Source organism: Hippocampus comes, unplaced genomic scaffold (assembly GCF_001891065.2).
Source record: "Hippocampus comes isolate QL1 unplaced genomic scaffold, H_comes_QL1_v1.1 scaffold7, whole genome shotgun sequence".
In the NCBI taxonomy this organism is placed as follows: Eukaryota; Metazoa; Chordata; class Actinopteri; order Syngnathiformes; family Syngnathidae; genus Hippocampus; species Hippocampus comes.
In genome coordinates, this window is record NW_017842060.1 from 5,402,765 (window position 1) to 5,421,793 (window position 19,029).

The 19,029-nt window shown below is 44.6% G+C and overlaps 1 protein-coding gene across 5 annotated transcripts; it reads left to right on the plus strand.

Annotated features, from left to right (window-relative positions):
* Positions 1 to 28: 28 nt before the first annotated feature.
* LOC109511030 (bromodomain-containing protein 4-like) lies at positions 29 to 17,300 on the plus strand. 5 transcript variants are annotated; one of them, XM_019861756.1, is made up of 23 exons: positions 175 to 1,067; positions 2,281 to 2,372; positions 3,270 to 3,510; positions 3,623 to 3,637; positions 3,801 to 3,878; positions 4,771 to 4,908; positions 5,403 to 5,535; positions 5,608 to 5,912; positions 6,587 to 6,958; positions 9,478 to 9,606; positions 9,867 to 10,091; positions 10,831 to 11,039; positions 11,418 to 11,518; positions 11,589 to 11,846; positions 12,059 to 12,154; positions 12,226 to 12,648; positions 12,823 to 13,413; positions 14,029 to 14,129; positions 14,243 to 14,357; positions 15,145 to 15,278; positions 15,745 to 15,935; positions 16,266 to 16,521; positions 16,632 to 17,300. In XM_019861756.1, the coding sequence occupies exons 1-23, from the start codon at positions 1,047 to 1,049 to the stop codon at positions 16,698 to 16,700; spliced, it is 4,293 nt and encodes a 1,430-aa protein (XP_019717315.1). In that variant the 5' UTR covers positions 175 to 1,046; the 3' UTR covers positions 16,701 to 17,300. The 5 variants fall into 5 exon arrangements, with proteins under 5 accessions (XP_019717317.1, XP_019717318.1, XP_019717315.1 ...); XM_019861758.1 differs by lacking the exons at positions 175 to 1,067; positions 3,801 to 3,878 and adding an exon at positions 29 to 147 and having other exon boundaries at positions 3,623 to 3,715; XM_019861755.1 differs by lacking the exon at positions 3,801 to 3,878 and having other exon boundaries at positions 3,623 to 3,715.
* Positions 17,301 to 19,029: the final 1,729 nt, after the last annotated feature.

Below are 19,029 nucleotides of genomic sequence, written 5' to 3' on the forward strand. Positions count from 1 at the left end.
AGAGGGAGGAGCTTCGCCTGACACTGACAGCGGCGTCCCTCCCGCCCCGCCGCCGTGCGTCTGACGTAATCAACGTCGAACTGGGACTGTTTGTTCTGGATTTGGGGCGAGGAACGTCCTCCGAGCGCTGACAACCGACTCAGCTAGGTATGAATCGTGCTCGCTTGGGTGACACCGGCGTATGTAGCGAGAGTGAGAAACCGGCGAGATCCGGTAAAAAACGCGATCAGGCCCCGTATCTATGGTGTTTTTCCTCCCGCTGTCAAGAGTGAGCCTCGGCATGAGCTGTGTTCGCGTGGGGCCTTGCACCGGTTCGGGCGACACACGCGATTGATCATGTTGGTGTCTTTTGAAGCTAACGTGGCGCATGTTGTTTCTCGGCTCCTTCCGCTATGTATTACAAGCACTAAGATGGTTTTCGTGGTGTTTGAGACACTGCGCCGTCACATTATGTACACGTTAGCTCGCACTCGTGCTAAAAGCAGTTAGCTCAACTCGAGCTGTTTGTTTGTATCCCCGTAGGCCGTATTCATGACATAACTTACGTACTCCAGACGGCGTAGCCGAGGCGGCATAGCGCTGGAGGCCGTGTGCAGCGTGACGTAACTCGTTTACGTGAATACGGAGTCGTCCTGGTTGTATTCTGAAAGGTCGTTTACGTGCGAAGTTGACACTTAGTGGTGAAACATGGCGACGTGCTTGCTTGTCATGGAAGGTTAGCAAAGACAGCGATGTAGCAGCTAGCACGACGTTTTGGGGGGGGAGGACGTGGACGCTCTTATTTAGCTGCTGGTAGCTTAAACGGACACATGGTGTTAGGTTAATTCCGTTTCCCCCCGCTCAGTTGTCGTAAAAATGTTAAATCCACCGTCAAGAACATAGTAGCCCAATGGCTAACACTTCCTACGTAGGTAAAATTAGCGTTCACTTGATGCTTTGATGTTTGCTCTTTGAGTAACGTCACAAAGGTTGTTGAATGTTGGATATCTCTGCCTTTCACTCAAAGTCGAAAGAAGCATCTAAATATCAGGGAGCCTGCATCGACGATGTATACATCCGTCGATCTTGTAAGTAATTAAAAGAAAAAATGGATGAGCTTGTGTCTGTGGATTCTAGGACAATTTGACAAAATGTCACCTCGAGCTGGGAATTTTTTTTAGCAAGCAAGTAGTAAGTTAGAGGGAATTATGCTGTTTGGCTAAAGACACACTCTGTCTTTCTATCTTATCTATCGATCGACAGAGATATAGATAGATATATCCAGAAAGATTAGAAATAGGGTAAACCCTTGCTAATAGTGGTGTTAGGAATCAAGTCCCACTGTATTGTAGATACTCCATTCTCCAATCCCAAAACGCTTCAAGGTATGGTTGTACTTTACAATATGATTACGCTTTTATTGTCAATCCACAATATATGTGAAACATACAGAGGACAGGGGCTCACAGTCTCGAAAATATAACACAAAACGTGAACAATAAATACCAACATCTTCTCCATTCAGATTTGCTTTGATCTTTGAAGCAGTTATAGATGAAAGAGGACAGCTTTGAAGTCTCCCTTCAGTTGTCAATTACAGTGTGCACGATGACACTCCTGTTTGTACTTCAGTATTTCAAATTTAGTTAAGACAATTTATGGACATGGGCCCACCGACAAGCACAGAGGGTCTAGCCCCCTGCAGCAAACTCTTACCGTATATACCATGCAGCCCTAGTAATGGAAACTACAAACGATCATTAATCTTGGGTTGGGCGCTTAGGTATCTAAGATTTAACAGGTAGCCGTTATCAGCTGTTAACTTGGACCACTGCCAATAGCGATCTGGATCTTTCTCTGCATCAATTTGACAAGGGTTACTTTCTTCAGCATCAACCCCACAAGGAGCCTTGGTTGTCTGTTGGACCTTGACTGGAATATTGCGTCACACTTCCGTAAGCCATCTATCAGCTGGTCGCCAGTGCTATGTACTTCTCTGATAACATCATGCTGTAGAAGGAGCAGAAAAAAATCACAAGTAGGGGGCACATTGTGAATCAGATGTTTGGCCTTTATATTTATCTATTTGAGGCCTGACATAGAAATACAATTATCACATGAATAGAAATAAAAGGCACCATACAAAACAACAAAATGTACACACAAGGTGAGTTCATCTCGCTGAAATGCACATGTGATTTCTCCCCTCCCCTTGTAATTATTTTATTTACTTTTCTGTAACTTCCCTCGTTACCTCTTGTTTTTCTGTGAGGGTGATGTGTCTCTCTCACTGTGTTGCAGTTTGCACTCTCAGAGAGAGCGTCGCTGCCCTCTCATTGTCCACATTATGAACGACCAACAAGTTTAAGTAACGGCCAGACAGCAACAAAGATGTAAGTGTTCAGGAACATCAACTTAGTACGTTCATTTAGCTCACTAGTGGGAATCATGTAGAGCAACCATAAGAATAAAGGTCTTTTATCAATATCATTTGTTATGTAAAATATAGACATAGAACATGACCCCCGTGATAAACTGTACTTTATAGAGGGCTCCGTCCTTTTAGCAATTACCCAATGGCTTGTTTATAACAGCCCTCCAATATGGCTGCTGGTAGTGCATTGTGGGTAATTGCTAAAAGGACGGAGCCCTCTATACTGCACTAATGATTAAAGAGAGACCAATATTCGTCAACTGCAGAATATCGGCATCAGCCCTTTTTTTTGTTTTTTTGAAATCTGAAGGCTGATAAGAAATCCACGTAAAACAGGGGAAACTTTCGGGATCTGTCTATCTAAAAATGTCACTTAATAAGACATGCTGCTACTGACAGCTAAAATGAAGAAATTGGAGAATCAATATTAAATGTTAATATTTAATTTTTTTCTGGAATGCACAGTGAATCCAATTTCCCCGGACCTTGGAGTTATGTTTTTTTTTTCTCTTCCCGTTTCCATCCTTGGTATGGTCATTTTTTTTTTCAACCCATCAGGATGTCATCCATTTGATAGGCTCCTATTTTGGGGAAGTTGGTTATAACGGCCCTAAGGAATTATAAAGTGCTATTTTTTGGGGGGTGTTGGTTGTTAGGGGCAAAGACAAATGATAACATTAAGACACACCCATTATTTTTGCGGTGAGGACTGTTGGAACTGGCAGTGCAGGTGTTGACAAGTGTTTACTGAAGTATTGTAAAGTTATTGCTGTGGGATACAAGGCATTGACTTGCTCTTGATGCTGCGAAAGAAAGAAACCACTCGAACCCCAAAACTCATACTTCTCTTGAACAGAGAGTCAAGCGAGGAGTGGAATGGCCTGAGGGGGATCCTCCCGGTCCCACCTGCCCCCGCCAGGTCCAATCTGCCTAAACTCATTGCTTGGCCGTTGCAAACCACCACTGTGATGGGGGACGGACTGGAGCCTGGCAGCAGCCACAACCCTCCTTCAGCCCCGCAGCCTCATATCCTCAACCCCGCACCCCCCGATATAGGGAATTCCACAAGACCCAAACGACAGACCAACCAGTTACAGGTTTGTAAGAGGGACTGCTGCTTTTTGTTGTGATTTATTATTATTTTGGCGACTGGGGGGGGGGGGGGCAGCCAGGAGGCTGCAACTGACTGGACTCACTTTCTCTTTTCAGTACTTGCTCAAAGTGGTACTGAAGACATTATGGAAGCACCAGTTCGCATGGCCCTTTCATGCTCCTGTAGATGTCGTCAAACTCAATTTACCCGTGAGTCGTGTTTTTTTTTTTTTTTTTTTTCCCCACTGACTGGGTGGGGTGCTTGGTCACCTTGACCACCTGCGGGCTCAAAGTGGTACTGAAGACATTATGGAAGCACCAGTTCGCATGGCCCTTTCATGCTCCTGTAGATGTCGTCAAACTCAATTTACCCGTGAGTCGTGTTTTTTTTTTTTTTTTTTTTAATGAAGGGATGTGGTTCAAATTGCCTCGTGGGCAGGTGTTAAAGTACAGTGGAACACAATACATTCTGGTGAATTGTATTGGTCAAGCATTTGGAAACATATTTTCCCCGATGGGAATTTTTTTTCTTTTTTTCACTTAATTCCAGAGTCTTAACTGTCACCATGAAACATTGATTAACTCCACAGCCAGTTTAGTGCTGGCTGATAAAAATAGAAATTGTGTACTCACCCGTTGATGACTGATGGACGCTGGGGAAGGTGTACATAAACTGTCACCAAAAGACCTGCATCATGTTGTTTTTAACATTCGTAACTGTCATGCAAGTGTAAAAAGTCTACGCACATTCTACTGAGCAGCCTGGACACGCATGCTTCCCACGTCGCAATTTGGTCCTGAGCAGTTTGTGATCGACATCACACGTTTCCTTCCTTTTTGACATCAGCGCTACTCTTCTGTGGTGTCATCATGAGGAAAAACACAAAAAGGCAAAACACACTTGTGGTGTTAAAGCGTAAGGTGCTCACATCTTGTGTGACGTCACGCATGATGTTTTTGTGCCAATTTAGATGTCGGTCAGTTTTTGAACCTTTAGGGACTGACTGCAATAACGAGTACATCCCGTTGCAATGTGTATAAGTTACCAGTATGAACAATCACTACACCACAAGCAGTCCACATTTCACTGAAAACTGTGACCTAGGAAGATGAGAACAGACTGACCTCAACTCATCTTACGATATCCAGTACATTTTTTTAAGATAAAATCCCACCCATCATTGTGCTGACAGAGGATACCAACCTGATCTTTTAACAGCGATTAAGATAGCCTTGAAAATCTTCTCCTTTTGTCCCATTTCTAGGACTACAATAAAATAATCAAAACCCCAATGGACATGGGTACAATAAGAAAACGTCTGGAGAACCACTACTACAAAAACGCCCAGGAGTGTATTCACGACTTCAACACAATGTTCACCAATTGCTACATCTACAACAAGGTCAGTAGCTGGGAACTTTGTTGTAAAATTAGGGGTGTAATAATTCATCATTTCAATGAACGTATCCATTATGACCTTAGCAAAATATTGAATCAATCGCCTTTATCAAATTATGCCGCCCAAAAATAGCAAATATCGTTTTGTCGAAAATTGGCCTTATATTGGCACGTATTGTGTCGATCAAAAAGTGTATTGTTACACACTTTGTGTGTGTGTGATAATTACAGTAAATATTTGTATGCCAAATAGATCCGAATTCCGATCTCAAAGGTCTTCAAAATGCACGGAGCTCATGGATAATTTCACGAACGGCAAACAGAATTTCTGAGCGCATGAAAGAGAAACTAAAGCATAGACGAGAATGCAAAGCTCCTGCGATTGAGAAAATCTGCAAATAAGCCGCCGGTGTTAAATCAAAGATGGGGGTTGTGGGGGTGTGATTTATCATCGGGATATTATGGTAAATGCAACACAAATTGCTTTGCCTTATGCAGCCCAGCGATGACATTGTGTTGATGGCAAAGGCCTTGGAGAAGCTCTTCCTCCAGAAGATCACACAGATGCCGCAGGAAGAGACGGAAATTGCCGTGGTTGCCAAAGGACGCCGCGGCATCAAGCGAGAGCCTGGTAGCATCCTTGCTGGACTCAATCTTCAACTCTGATTTTCTGGTGTTCACTCATTTACATGCTTGATTTCAGCTCCCATCAGCATGTCTGAATCAAGCCAAGACCTCTCCTCCCCATCCAGCACCCCACACACACGAGGCTTCTCGTCCCCTTCCACCCTCACGCAGACCCACGCGTCGCCAACCCCGCCTGTGCTGGCCCAGCCCCCACGTGTGCCTCCAACACCCACAGCCCACGCACCCCATCTAGGCCCTCCGTATCCACTCTCAACAGCAGGCGTCCTCCCCCAGGGCATGACCGCTGTGGCGCCTCCGGCCGCCGCGCACCCAGGCCTCCATCCTAGCTCGATGCTGCAGAGCAGCCCTGCTCTCATCAAGGTACCTACAAGGGGGATGGGCAAATATGGCCTTTAAATCCCAAAAATGATTGATTTATTTTCACGAAAATGCCATTTCCGATTTTAAGTGTTATGTCTCCCCCATTTGCTTATAGAAAGAAGCATTTGACAAAACAAGTTTTGCTTTTTATCCCCCTTCCTGAGACTTGCTTTGATTCTCCTCCCAAACAAGATTTGACCGACAATCGATTGTTGAAACAGAAAACTGATCACGAAAACAACACGGCTGAAACTGGATGTTATGATATAAGGGGGAAAAATGCGACCGGCACCTACTGCACTGGTTGAAAGAGCATGAGTTGGGTTAGCCTCCTGTTACTCGACTCATTGCAGCTAGTGTCATAAGAGGGCTGTGGAACCAAAGAATGGATGTGAGGTGGAAGGAAGCAAGGCTTCTTACCCAGATTGTTAAAAGAACAATGGGCAGACAACAGCTGAGTGCAATTGGGTTTTTAAAAAAAGCATGATTTGGGACATCCCTAATTTTAAAACTCTTTTCACGTATTCTTTGAAGCACTTATTTATGTTATTGTTACCTGATAAATATTATTTTGGAACTCATTCATCGCCCAGCCCAAAAAGTAGTCAGTTGTTACCACCCATGCGACATGATGTCATTTTGTTTATATCCTTTGACCTCTTGTGATGATCCAGCAAAGGAAGAGCCAAAAGAGGAAAGCCGACACCACAACGCCCACAGCTAACGACCAACTCAGCGAATCATCCCCCGTCTCGGCGGAGACTCGCACGCGCCGAGAGATCAGTCGCCCATCAAAGCAGCCCAAGCGAGACCCGTTGCAGCCTGACTCGCAGCACCACCTGGTTGGCGGCTTGGAGGCGGGAGGCATGTTGATGACCAAACGTCAAGATCAGATGCATTCCTGCTCCCTCCTTGTCAAAGAGATGCTGTCCAAGAAGCACTTTGCGTACGCTTGGCCATTTCACCTACCTGTTGATGCAAAAGCTCTTGGCCTTCATGACTACCATGACATCATCAAGCATCCCATGGACCTCGGCACCATTAAGGTAATTTATGCATGCCCTTTGATTTAAAATAAATAAATAAATGAATAAATTTATTAGATTTTTTTTTTTTTTTTTTTTTGTCCTTGCCTCTCAAAGTGCTTCCGCTGGAACTACCTCACTCATTCAAAATTTGTTGTGGGATGTTTCAACCTCCTGATATGTTCAGATTTGTTTTATTATAAAGAAGCTGTTGCAAATTGCATGGTTGGTGCGACTTGTACTGTATTTCACATTTCAATTGAAAAGAATACAGGTGTTAAAACGCACTTGTTACAACTGAAATTGGGATGTAAGGAATGGGTGATGTTTTTCAGCTGTTTTTTTTTTTTTTTTTTTTTTTTTAAGTACAGTCCATGTTCAGATTTGTTTTATTATAAAGAAGCTGTTGCAAATTGCATGGTTGGTGCGACTTGTACTGTATTTCACATTTCAATTGAAAAGAATACAGGTGTTAAAACGCACTTGTTACAACTGAAATTGGGATGTAAGGAATGGGTGATGTTTTTCAGCTGTTCGGGGCCAAGATGTTGTAGCCATGGCACGGAAACTACAGGTAAGCGTTTCGTCCTTTGTACGGTCTCCAAAAATACTTCTCTCCAAATACCACCAGAATGACCAACATGAAAATAAAATCATGTAGTAGGCCCAAGTGTTGATCAAGACAAGGCACATGTTGTACTTCCCAAAAAGTGGGATATTATTGTGTATGATACAGTTTTAACAAAAACGATGTCCTTAACTGTTGGAAAATACAAAAAAAAGTACATTACTCAGCGATCTAATTAAACGTAAAACCCCCACATCTTCTCCCAGGACGTCTTCGAGATGCGTTTTGCCAAGATGCCCGATGAGCCGGAGGAGGTCGCCCTGGTTCCCACCCCGTCGTCTGTCCTCCACCCTGCTCCATCCACTCGACAAGCGCCGCCACCCCCGCCCATCGTCTCAGAAGACAGCAGTTCCAGTGCTTCCGAATCCGAGTCCTCAGCGGGAGACTCTGATCAGGAGCGGCAGCAGCGATTGGCTGTGTTACAGGAACAGGTCAGAGCAAAGGTTTTCAAAATCTTGACGCCTAGCACCACCACAAAAATATTTCCGATTGCCAACATCATAAAATACAGTAGCATAGTAGGCCCAAGTATCGGTCAAAAATAAGGCCGAGATTTTAGTCCTAAAATCGATATTTCATATTTTTGTTAGCCACTCTGTTACGCTGGTGAAACGGTGAAAAATAAAACTTCATTGATTAGTATCGTCGATGGTATGCAGACATTTCTTTTCACGGGGCAACACTGAAGAAACGATAAAATTTGACACAATGAAAATTTGCAAGTTATTTCACTGTGTAAATGTACATTGTTCTCTCAAAACAACAAAAAATAGTCATTTGTAGCTATCCCCCGGCAACAAGAGTGAGGACACCCCTAAGTGAAAAAGTGGAAGAGGATTGATTCCATGCCCAAGAAATTTAGTGCTGGAAAATAATGGTGGCCACTCAAAATATTAACACTTTGGGCCTTTTCATTTAGGGATGTATTCAGTTTTACGCCCAGAGATGTACAAAAAAAGGAAACAGTAAATATAATGTATAAGCTGTATACTGACTAGTTTTCATTGTCAGTGTCATTTCTTCAGTGTTTCAGCGATTCTTTCACGTAGCACTAGAAAGCGCCTTTGTAGCACCGAGAAACGGTGAGCTCGAGACCATTCCGTTTTAGTGAGTGTTCACGAGACGATTCTGCGTCTTTGTCGACCGCATTTCTTTTTGTGTCCTCCGCAGCTCAAAGCTGTGCACGAGCAACTGGCCGCCCTCTCTCAGCCTCAGGTCTGCAAGCCCAAGAAGAAGGAGAGGGAGAAGAAGGAGAAGAAGAAGGATAAGCACAAGAAGAAAATGGGAGTGGAGGAAGCCCCGGAGCCTGCCGTGCTTCAGATTTCCAAGAAGAGCAAAAGCAAAGAGATGCCCATTTCCAAGGAGAGGAAGAAGCCGGGGTCAGTAGTTTTTACAGCACAGTGGATAGCATTCATTGTAGAAACCTTTTCAAAAATATTTTTAAATTTAATCGATAATTCTATGCTATTGCTATTTATATTTATTCTACAAATATATCCCTAATGCTTTATTTTATATTGCACTTATATTGAACTGTGTACAGTGCTTTTCTGAAACATTTATTTTGTGCAATGAAACACACACCCCCTAGTTGAAATGAGTGTTTTGTACTTGCCTTCTTGAACTGCCGTATTTATAGCCATTAGCGAGCCTTTTCATGACATATGGTGACTTAATCCTTTATGACACGCTGATTAACACATTTCAAAGGTAAATGATGCATTGTCTCATGAGCTGATGGCGTTTATGAATTGCAGTAAGAAAGAAGGCATCAAAAACAGTCGTCCCGGGATGTAAGGAATGGGGGATGTTTTTCAGCTGTTTTTTTTTTTTTTTTTTTTTTTTTAAGTACAGTCCATCAGCCAACGGAAAATTTAAAACGCCTTTAAAGGAAATGTTTACCTCCCTTTAGAAAAAGCTGGACAATCGGCAGTACAGAGACCCCCAAGAGTTTGCAGCAGACGTCCGATTGATGTTCTCAAACTGTTACAAGTATAATCCACCGGGCCACGATGTGGTAGCCATGGCACGGAAACTACAGGTAAGCGTTTCGTCCTTTGTACGGTCTCCAAAAATACTTCTCTCCAAATACCACCAGAATGACCAACATGAAAATAAAATCATGTAGTAGGCCCAAGTGTTGATCAAGACAAGGCACATGTTGTACTTCCCAAAAAGTGGGATATTATTGTGTATGATACAGTTTTAACAAAAACGATGTCCTTAACTGTTGGAAAATACAAAAAAAAGTACATTACTCAGCGATCTAATTAAACGTAAAACCCCCACATCTTCTCCCAGGACGTCTTCGAGATGCGTTTTGCCAAGATGCCCGATGAGCCGGAGGAGGTCGCCCTGGTTCCCACCCCGTCGTCTGTCCTCCACCCTGCTCCATCCACTCGACAAGCGCCGCCACCCCCGCCCATCGTCTCAGAAGACAGCAGTTCCAGTGCTTCCGAATCCGAGTCCTCAGCGGGAGACTCTGATCAGGAGCGGCAGCAGCGATTGGCTGTGTTACAGGAACAGGTCAGAGCAAAGGTTTTCAAAATCTTGACGCCTAGCACCACCACAAAAATATTTCCGATTGCCAACATCATAAAATACAGTAGCATAGTAGGCCCAAGTATCGGTCAAAAATAAGGCCGAGATTTTAGTCCTAAAATCGATATTTCATATTTTTGTTAGCCACTCTGTTACGCTGGTGAAACGGTGAAAAATAAAACTTCATTGATTAGTATCGTCGATGGTATGCAGACATTTCTTTTCACGGGGCAACACTGAAGAAACGATAAAATTTGACACAATGAAAATTTGCAAGTTATTTCACTGTGTAAATGTACATTGTTCTCTCAAAACAACAAAAAATAGTCATTTGTAGCTATCCCCCGGCAACAAGAGTGAGGACACCCCTAAGTGAAAAAGTGGAAGAGGATTGATTCCATGCCCAAGAAATTTAGTGCTGGAAAATAATGGTGGCCACTCAAAATATTAACACTTTGGGCCTTTTCATTTAGGGATGTATTCAGTTTTACGCCCAGAGATGTACAAAAAAAGGAAACAGTAAATATAATGTATAAGCTGTATACTGACTAGTTTTCATTGTCAGTGTCATTTCTTCAGTGTTTCAGCGATTCTTTCACGTAGCACTAGAAAGCGCCTTTGTAGCACCGAGAAACGGTGAGCTCGAGACCATTCCGTTTTAGTGAGTGTTCACGAGACGATTCTGCGTCTTTGTCGACCGCATTTCTTTTTGTGTCCTCCGCAGCTCAAAGCTGTGCACGAGCAACTGGCCGCCCTCTCTCAGCCTCAGGTCTGCAAGCCCAAGAAGAAGGAGAGGGAGAAGAAGGAGAAGAAGAAGGATAAGCACAAGAAGAAAATGGGAGTGGAGGAAGCCCCGGAGCCTGCCGTGCTTCAGATTTCCAAGAAGAGCAAAAGCAAAGAGATGCCCATTTCCAAGGAGAGGAAGAAGCCGGGGTCAGTAGTTTTTACAGCACAGTGGATAGCATTCATTGTAGAAACCTTTTCAAAAATATTTTTAAATTTAATCGATAATTCTATGCTATTGCTATTTATATTTATTCTACAAATATATCCCTAATGCTTTATTTTATATTGCACTTATATTGAACTGTGTACAGTGCTTTTCTGAAACATTTATTTTGTGCAATGAAACACACACCCCCTAGTTGAAATGAGTGTTTTGTACTTGCCTTCTTGAACTGCCGTATTTATAGCCATTAGCGAGCCTTTTCATGACATATGGTGACTTAATCCTTTATGACACGCTGATTAACACATTTCAAAGGTAAATGATGCATTGTCTCATGAGCTGATGGCGTTTATGAATTGCAGTAAGAAAGAAGGCATCAAAAACAGTCGTCCCGCTGTGGCCCCTCAGACTGGGCCAACCCCTCTGGTTCCTTCAGCCTCCCTCGAAGCAGAAGATGACATGGGTATGCATGTTAGCTCATCAAATTGTCATCGGCGTTGGTCTCTTGTAAACTTGCTCCTTGTCTTCACCAGACCTGTTCGGGAGCGCGGCAGCTGTTGGAGGCAAGCCCATGTCGTACGAAGAGAAACGCCAGCTGAGCCTCGACATAAACAAATTGCCCGGCGACAAGCTGGGCCGCGTCGTGCACATAATTCAGACCCGTGAGCCTTCCATGAAGAACTCCAACCCGGACGAGATTGAGATCGACTTTGAGACTCTGAAGCCCTCCACGCTGCGCGAGCTGGAGAAATACGTATCGAGCTGCCTCAAGAGGAAGAAGAAGTCCTCGGGTAGGCTTTTTCAAATTGAAGCATAGCGTATCATACTCTGTATCAATGAGTTGTCGGAGTCAATACTCGTATTGTTAATGGTTTGGAAAAAAGTGGCATCAAACATCTCCAATAACATGAATTTCACAGCCACAGAGAGAGGAAGAAACAAGTGCTTGGTTACAAAACAGACTATGTTTACCTGTTTGAAAATCCACTGTGTGTCGCTGTAGAAAAACCCCCGGAAATGACCAACGTCACAAAGTTGAAGACGGGGTCTTCATCCTCTGGCACCAGTGACTCCTCTGATAGTGAAGAATCTGACAATGGTACCAAAATAAATAGGCCAACATTCTATTCTTTTACATCAAATCTTAAACTTGGCTGTATTTCTCTTTAGCAGGGCTGGTTCCCAAGCAGCAGAAGACTCTGTCCAACAAGGACATCAAAAGGTCGCAGCAGCAGCAGCCCGTCTCCAGCATCACCGGCCCTGGCGTTCTGCAGCCTCAAGTGGTCCAATCCAAACTCCCATACGTTGCTCCCCCACCCGTGCCCGTCTCGGTCCCCGTTTCCGTTCCCATCCCTGCTCCCGCTATCCCTGTCCCCGCTCTGGAATCTTCCCAGCTATTAAGCGCTGGATTTGACCCACTGACCCACTTTATGAACCCTCACCTAACCCAGCCCAACACCGATCCCGGTCCAGTCATTGCAGCTGCTTGTCCCCCGCTCACCTCTGGCCTCCTCAATGTCGCCGCGCCTGTTGGCCCCACACCTACTGAGACACACCCTTTCCTGAACCAACATCCCGTCATACCCTCGCCAGGTCAGTGCCATTTTGCATTTGTGAAGTTTCCACTATTTTGGCTTGGAAACGCTAAATATCATGCAGTACGGTTAACACACTGCTACAAACTTGTCGTAATGTGGACGCCTGGTCAATGTTGTATCAAATCAATGCCCTAACAGGTACTCCTCTTTTCCTTTTCTTTTCTTTCAGCCATCCATACCGCGCTTCCCCAACAGCCAGCTCGCCCGAGCAGCCATGCAGCCCCACTTCCTCCCAAGAACTCTCATCCGCCTCCTTCGTCGCTCCTCTCTCTCCCGACGCCCCCACCTCAGCTTCAGAGCTCGCTTCCACTCCCCCTACCCCAGCCTGCTCCACGGCCTCGCGTACCTTCACCGCCATCGCACGGCATCCTTGGCACCCTCTCCGCTCAGCCGCCGCAGGCCCTGCTGGAGGACGACGACGAGCCGACACCAGCCAGCGCCGAATCGCCGCCCCTCAGCCAGGTGCAAAGCTTCCTGCAGTCGCTCCAACCGCGGACGTCCGGGCAGATTCAACCGCTGCACTCGCCCGTGCAAAACGCCGCTCAGCTGGGACCCTCAATGCAAGCCACGATGACGACCGCCTCCGCGGCCATGCATCGGCACGGCACGGCTCATGGCCACACGCATCAGTCCTACCCGCATGCTCTCGCTGCAGCGGTGCAACAACAGAAGGGGGCCAGCCTCCAGCAGAAGCTGCAACAGCTGCAGCAACATCAGCAGCAGCCCTCGGCACGCATCAAGGCCGACCAGTTTTCTACTGGTAAGAACTTTTTTTGGGGGGGATTCCAACATCACAAACACCTTGCAGTTTGAAGAAGGGTGTGTTGACTTTTTATATCCACTGTAAAAAGGATTACGGTATTTTCCACACTAAAAGGCGCACTGGATTATGAGGTGCACCTTCAATGAATGACCTATTTTGTAATTTTTTTCATACATTGGGCGCATCGCGTTATAAGTCGCAATCTACAAGGCATCCACTAGATGGAGCTATGCTCAAGGGAACACCAACAGAACGATCAGATGTCAGTAAAACTTATTGAATAAAGCAGCGACACAGTTCACTTAACCATCAGCAAGTTATAACATTGACTCATTCACGTTGAACTCTCTTGCTGCTCCATTTCCGTGTTCAACTGCATAACTGATCGCCTTAAGTTTGAACTCTGCGTTGTCAGCATGTCTCGAGCAAGGAGCCATTTTGGGGTCGAAATATTACCATAAGGACCATACACAAGGCGCATTGGATTTTAAAGCGCGCTGTGAGCTTTTAGGTGCGCCTTTTAGTGCGGAAAATACGGTATGTTTCATGTATCGCAATTGTGTTGGTTTGAATGCTTAGGCAAAGCATTTTCAATTGATGCCCCTCTTTCAGGTTGCCTGCGTGACAGTCCTTCCCCGCTCATGATGCACTGCCCACTGATCCCGCAGTTCCAAACGACGGGACAGGCGTCTCCCTCACAGATCAAGAAAAACGTTAGTCTTGGGTTCACTGGCCCGAAAAACTATTTACTTTCTTAGGACTATGCTGGGTGTGTATGGACGTTTTGGTCTCGTATATTTAGACCTAAATTTCAATCTGTGTTTAGGATCAGAAGTCGAACTTGGTAAAAGAGGAGAAACCATCCCGCTCGCCAGTGCTGACCCCTCCGCCGTTCAGCCCAGCCATGCGCCCTGACACACAAAAACATGACAGCAAACACAGTAAGTGCAGCCCTTTGCCTCTTCAGTGTCACCGCATAAAGTAAAAATATACAGCGTTTCCGTAAATAGTTCCCTCCTCTTTTAATTAATGGTAGGGTGTGGCACCCTTGAAAAAATGTCTATAAATAAAAGGTGGGGTGACCTCACCCACATAGGGCTTACTTCAGCATTGCGACTGTTTCATAACCAAGAAAATGTGTCTCGCCTCGGAACCCTCATTCAATTAAGATGTAGGATGATAATGGCCCACGGGTATAAACTACGCAGGGCTGCATGGATTAGCGGGAGGCTTTTTAGTCTCTGTAAATGTTTGACCCAGGCTTTCTTTATTCCAAAATTCAGCAGGCTAAGGGCACGCCACGGTGGGGGTTATTGAGATAACGGGTTCCGTTCATCTGCAGGTGGGGCTGGAATGGCCACTTAGTTTGTTTCATTCAAAACTGCTGGTGCGAATGACACATGGCATATTGGCTAATGACACAACCAATAATTGTGTCATGCATCAGTTGACATTAATCAGGCCAGTTGGATCCTATCGTTGCTGAGTCGGATCCTATTGTTACCATATCAATTGATCTTAACTCATTCACTCCCAAAGACGTTTTTAAACGTCTTTTCAGACTTGGTCCAGAATTGGCTGGTACTGAATGAGTTAAGTAAACCTAGACAATATTAAGACAAACCTAGGCAATGTTTGAGGACATTCGATATACTCACAATATCCTTAAGTTTGATTTAAAGATAATCGCATCTTTGCTTTTGTTTGTTTGTTTTTTGCCTCCCTCAGGATTAGAAGGAAAATCCTCGGATGGTTCTCGTTCCAGTTCCCGCCTCCCTGACTCCCTGGTGCAAACCTGCCCTCAGCAGGACACCAAGGTCAAGCAAGAGCCCAAAACACCCACAGCGTCCAAGAGGACACCGGTATGTCGGGAGCACGATGAAAGCAGTGTTTGTCCAAGTTTTACACCAACTACTGTCTCCAAAAATGTTTCTTTCAAAGTACCACCAAATTGTCCATTAAAATAAAGGAGCATAGTCGACCTAAATGATCATTAAAAATACAGTAGTGGTTTTACTCCTAAAAATATATATTACTGTAAGATTAAATAATAAAACATCAATACTCTTCTTAATATTAGGAATGTGTCAATTGAACTACACTTATCAAATGTATGTAAGGATTAAAAAAAATTCACCCACTGTAATTGTAATTGCAGTTTGAACATTCGATTTGGCGATTCTCTTGTATACCGTTAGAGGGAGCCCATGTTCCCCACTGATTTATGCATATTACCTCAAAATTCCACCCATCTCACGAAACACATAATTTTTGTCACATTCCTGTGACTCATGCCGTCGAACTAAAGCTCTCTTCCCTGTGTCCCAGGACGTGAAGTTAAAGAACATGGGCTCCTGGGCCAGTTTGGCCCAAAGGTCTCAATCCACGCCGGCGTCAGCCGTCCGCTCGTCCAGCGACAGTTTTGAGCAGTTTCGACGGGCGGCCCGAGAGAAGGAGGAGCGAGAGAGGCAGCTGAAGGCTCAGGCGCAACAGGCCCGGCGGGAGCAGGAGAAGCTGCGGTAGGTCACAGCACGGCAATCTAGTCCAGTGCTTCACAAACATAATTGAACCAAAGAACAGATTTTACATGTGCAAAAAAAATCTCATTGCTCTCTGTCAAACTGAAATACTGATTATCTCATCTTGGTGTACTCACAAATCCTGTTTCAAATGTGGGCGTGTTTAGTTGAAGCTATTGTTTTGTATGAACGGCACCAGGCGGATACACCGGTTAATTGCACGATCTGTCAAGTGGAGGATCATTCCATTGCTGTGCATGTTATATCCCAACAAATATTACATAACCGAGGGAGCCCAGTATGACCTAGCCCGTCTTGTTGTTTTCACAGCCGCGATGACGAGGACACCGTGGAACACGCTCGCCGGGCGCAAGAAGAAACCCGCCGACGGCAAGAGCAGCAGCAGCAGCAGCCTTCTCCGCTGGCGCCCACGCCTCCTGCTTCGACCCCGCCCACTCACTCGCCACAGCCTCCGGCTGCCCCGCCTCCGGTGCCATCCCCGACATCCTCGGCCACGCAAAACGCCCTCGACCAGCAGAGGGAGATGGCGCGCCGTCGTGAGCAGGAGAGGCGCAGGAGGGAGGCGGTATGTAACCACGTTTCACAGATGGAACATGACCTAACTTAGCCTTTTACGCAAAACCCAGCAAAGGGAATTATTTTCCCCCCCTCCCCATCATTTCTTCTCCTATGCAGATGGCCGACACCATTGACATTAACTTCCAGAGCGACCTGATGGCCATTTTTGAAGAGAATCTCTTCTGAGTCGGTGATGGTTGTGTGAGAAGGACCTACCCACACGCGCGCACACACACTCACACACTGAGGTGGTGAGCTTAGATACATGCCCCCACATGATCATCCGCATACGGACTACGTAGTACCTGTCCCCTATCTCTCGCCGTCTTTTTTCTCTCGGAGCGCAGATACGTTTTGGTGTCTGACGTGATGTTTATAGTTGTTGGCTCGCAAAGTGAAGTTAAAAAAAAAAAAGTGCGATAAAAGGCAGAGTCATAGTCATGGGGGTGCGACAAAACTGAAGAAGGATAGAGAATGGATGATAAAAGGCACACAGATTTTTGTTCTTGCCCTCTCTTTTAACTGTATTAGTGTGAGATGGGATTTTTCGATGGTCTCGGACTTTGGGCTTGTTTTCTCAGGACACAGCGGCACAGCATCCTTAGCCCTTTCTCCCTCTCCCGCCAGTCCTACTTCATGATGTAAGACCTTCCTTTGCATGAGTTCAGTTGAAATGAGACCTGACAACAGAGTGATTTAAATTTTTTTTAAAAAGCCCGTGACGTGTGTCATCTCCGCCTTAGCGCTCTGGCCTGTATTGTCTCTGATCAAAACCTACAAATTATATATAAATAAATACATGAATATATATTCTATACAAGGGCAAGGCAACATAAAAGAACACAGGAAAAATTGGTTTGTGTGTGGGCGGTGGGCAACGATCGTTTGAGCTCTCTGCTTTTTTTTTTGTAGAATTTACTGTAAAGAAGAAGAAAAAAAAGTTTTTTTATGATGCCATTGATGATTTTTTTTGTCTCCTCCTCAAGTCTGTTTTATCCTCCCACCATGTGCACATTCTATGCCAAAACCATTGAGTTCGGAAAGTCCATTCACGTTCTTTCACTTTACAAGAAAGGCTGTTTTTATTGCTTTATTTAACCTCGCCCTTTTGAAATCTGAAGATTTTGCGCCCCCTATTTCCGCTGGATTTTTGTTCACATCTTCTCTGCACTTTCACTCTTTTTTTTACACCCACTTCCCAACCGAAGTATCATTTTCTGTCACGCTATACATGTTTAAGGCTTTTTAAACTTTCTTACCCTCCAACTCCTACAGCCCCTTGTAGATTTTTTTTTTCTGCGGTGTTTCCTTTGTGACAAGGCTTCCTGTACACTGGCCTCTGCACACCTAAGTGTGTTTTAAACATTCTAATTAGTTAAGCCACTTCCCCATCACCCACCTCCGCCTTTTCTTACTTGCTTGTTTTTGGAGTTTTATTTTTATTGTAATTCCCGTCATAACCCTACCAACCCCAGCCCTCCCCTCCCATCGCTCCCCACTGAATTCAGAACAACCGTGTTGGTATGTTGACAAGTGAGGCATTGAGATGAATTGATTCATCTTCTGACTATGGAAATTTTTTTAAGAAAAGTATTAAAATGATATTTAAAAAAAATAATGGAGTGTTTGTGGGGTTTATTTGTCTTCTATATTGGTTAAATAATCGCTACGGTGGTTCTATCAATCAAGAGGCGATGCTGTTGGGGGGGAAAAAAACTTTACTCACTGAATGGAGTTAATCTTACACAAAGATTCTGACTTTACCGATTTAATATGGTTCAAGCTTTTTGTTCTAGTAAGTCTTAACTCGTAAATAGAATTACAGGCCTCTTATGAAACTGGTTCAAACCACTCTGTTTTGAGGGGCAGGGCCTTTCTGTCCCCTTAAAATGCTTTTCATCCCCATGATGAAATAGGCCAACGTTAAAATTTTAATGTCCTAAGAACAGTGTGATTAATATCACTGCACACTGTTTGCGACTCCTCAAGGAGGTATTAAGACAAACAACAGACATTGTTCAACTTTCACATTTGACATTGCCAGCGTCTCCTTACCACACTATAAAACTAGCCAACTGAAACTAAGAAATATGTATATTACGACAATTAAACAATTATAATCTTGTCACTTTACTGAGGTTTGCTTGGCAGTTTATTTTCTGAACCGACACCTCCCAAGAATGTCCTACAACGCCCCCTGGTGGAGGTATGCTTCCAACGTTTGAAAACTGATAACTCATCAGTGTATGATTTAAGACGTATTTCGATGAACTTCATTTCCGCTCCCACAAGTCCCAAACATTTCTGACCCACGAGGGAACAATTGTGAAACTAACCTACAGCTATAATAAGCGGTAACATGAGTGGAATCTCATAAAAGGAAGAGGACTCGTGAGACAAAAAGCTGAGAAACAGAACCGCTGTGCAGGATGTTCTTTTACAACCCGGGAGAGGATGTGGTGCTCTGCACTACCAGTTTCAAACCAGCCACGGTGTGCTTCAAAGAAGCCAACTG

What these genes read in the sequence shown, in the direction of transcription:
- LOC109511030 (XM_019861755.1), top strand. Translation starts at nt 1,047, where the DNA reads ATGTATACATCCGTCGATCTT. An exon ending in CGAAGCAGAAGATGACATGG is followed by an intron (nt 11,519 to 11,588) that starts GTATGCATGTTA and finishes TGTCTTCACCAG; the next exon opens with ACCTGTTCGGGAGCGCGGCA. An exon ending in AAAACATGACAGCAAACACA is followed by an intron (nt 14,358 to 15,144) that starts GTAAGTGCAGCC and finishes TGCCTCCCTCAG; the next exon opens with GATTAGAAGGAAAATCCTCG.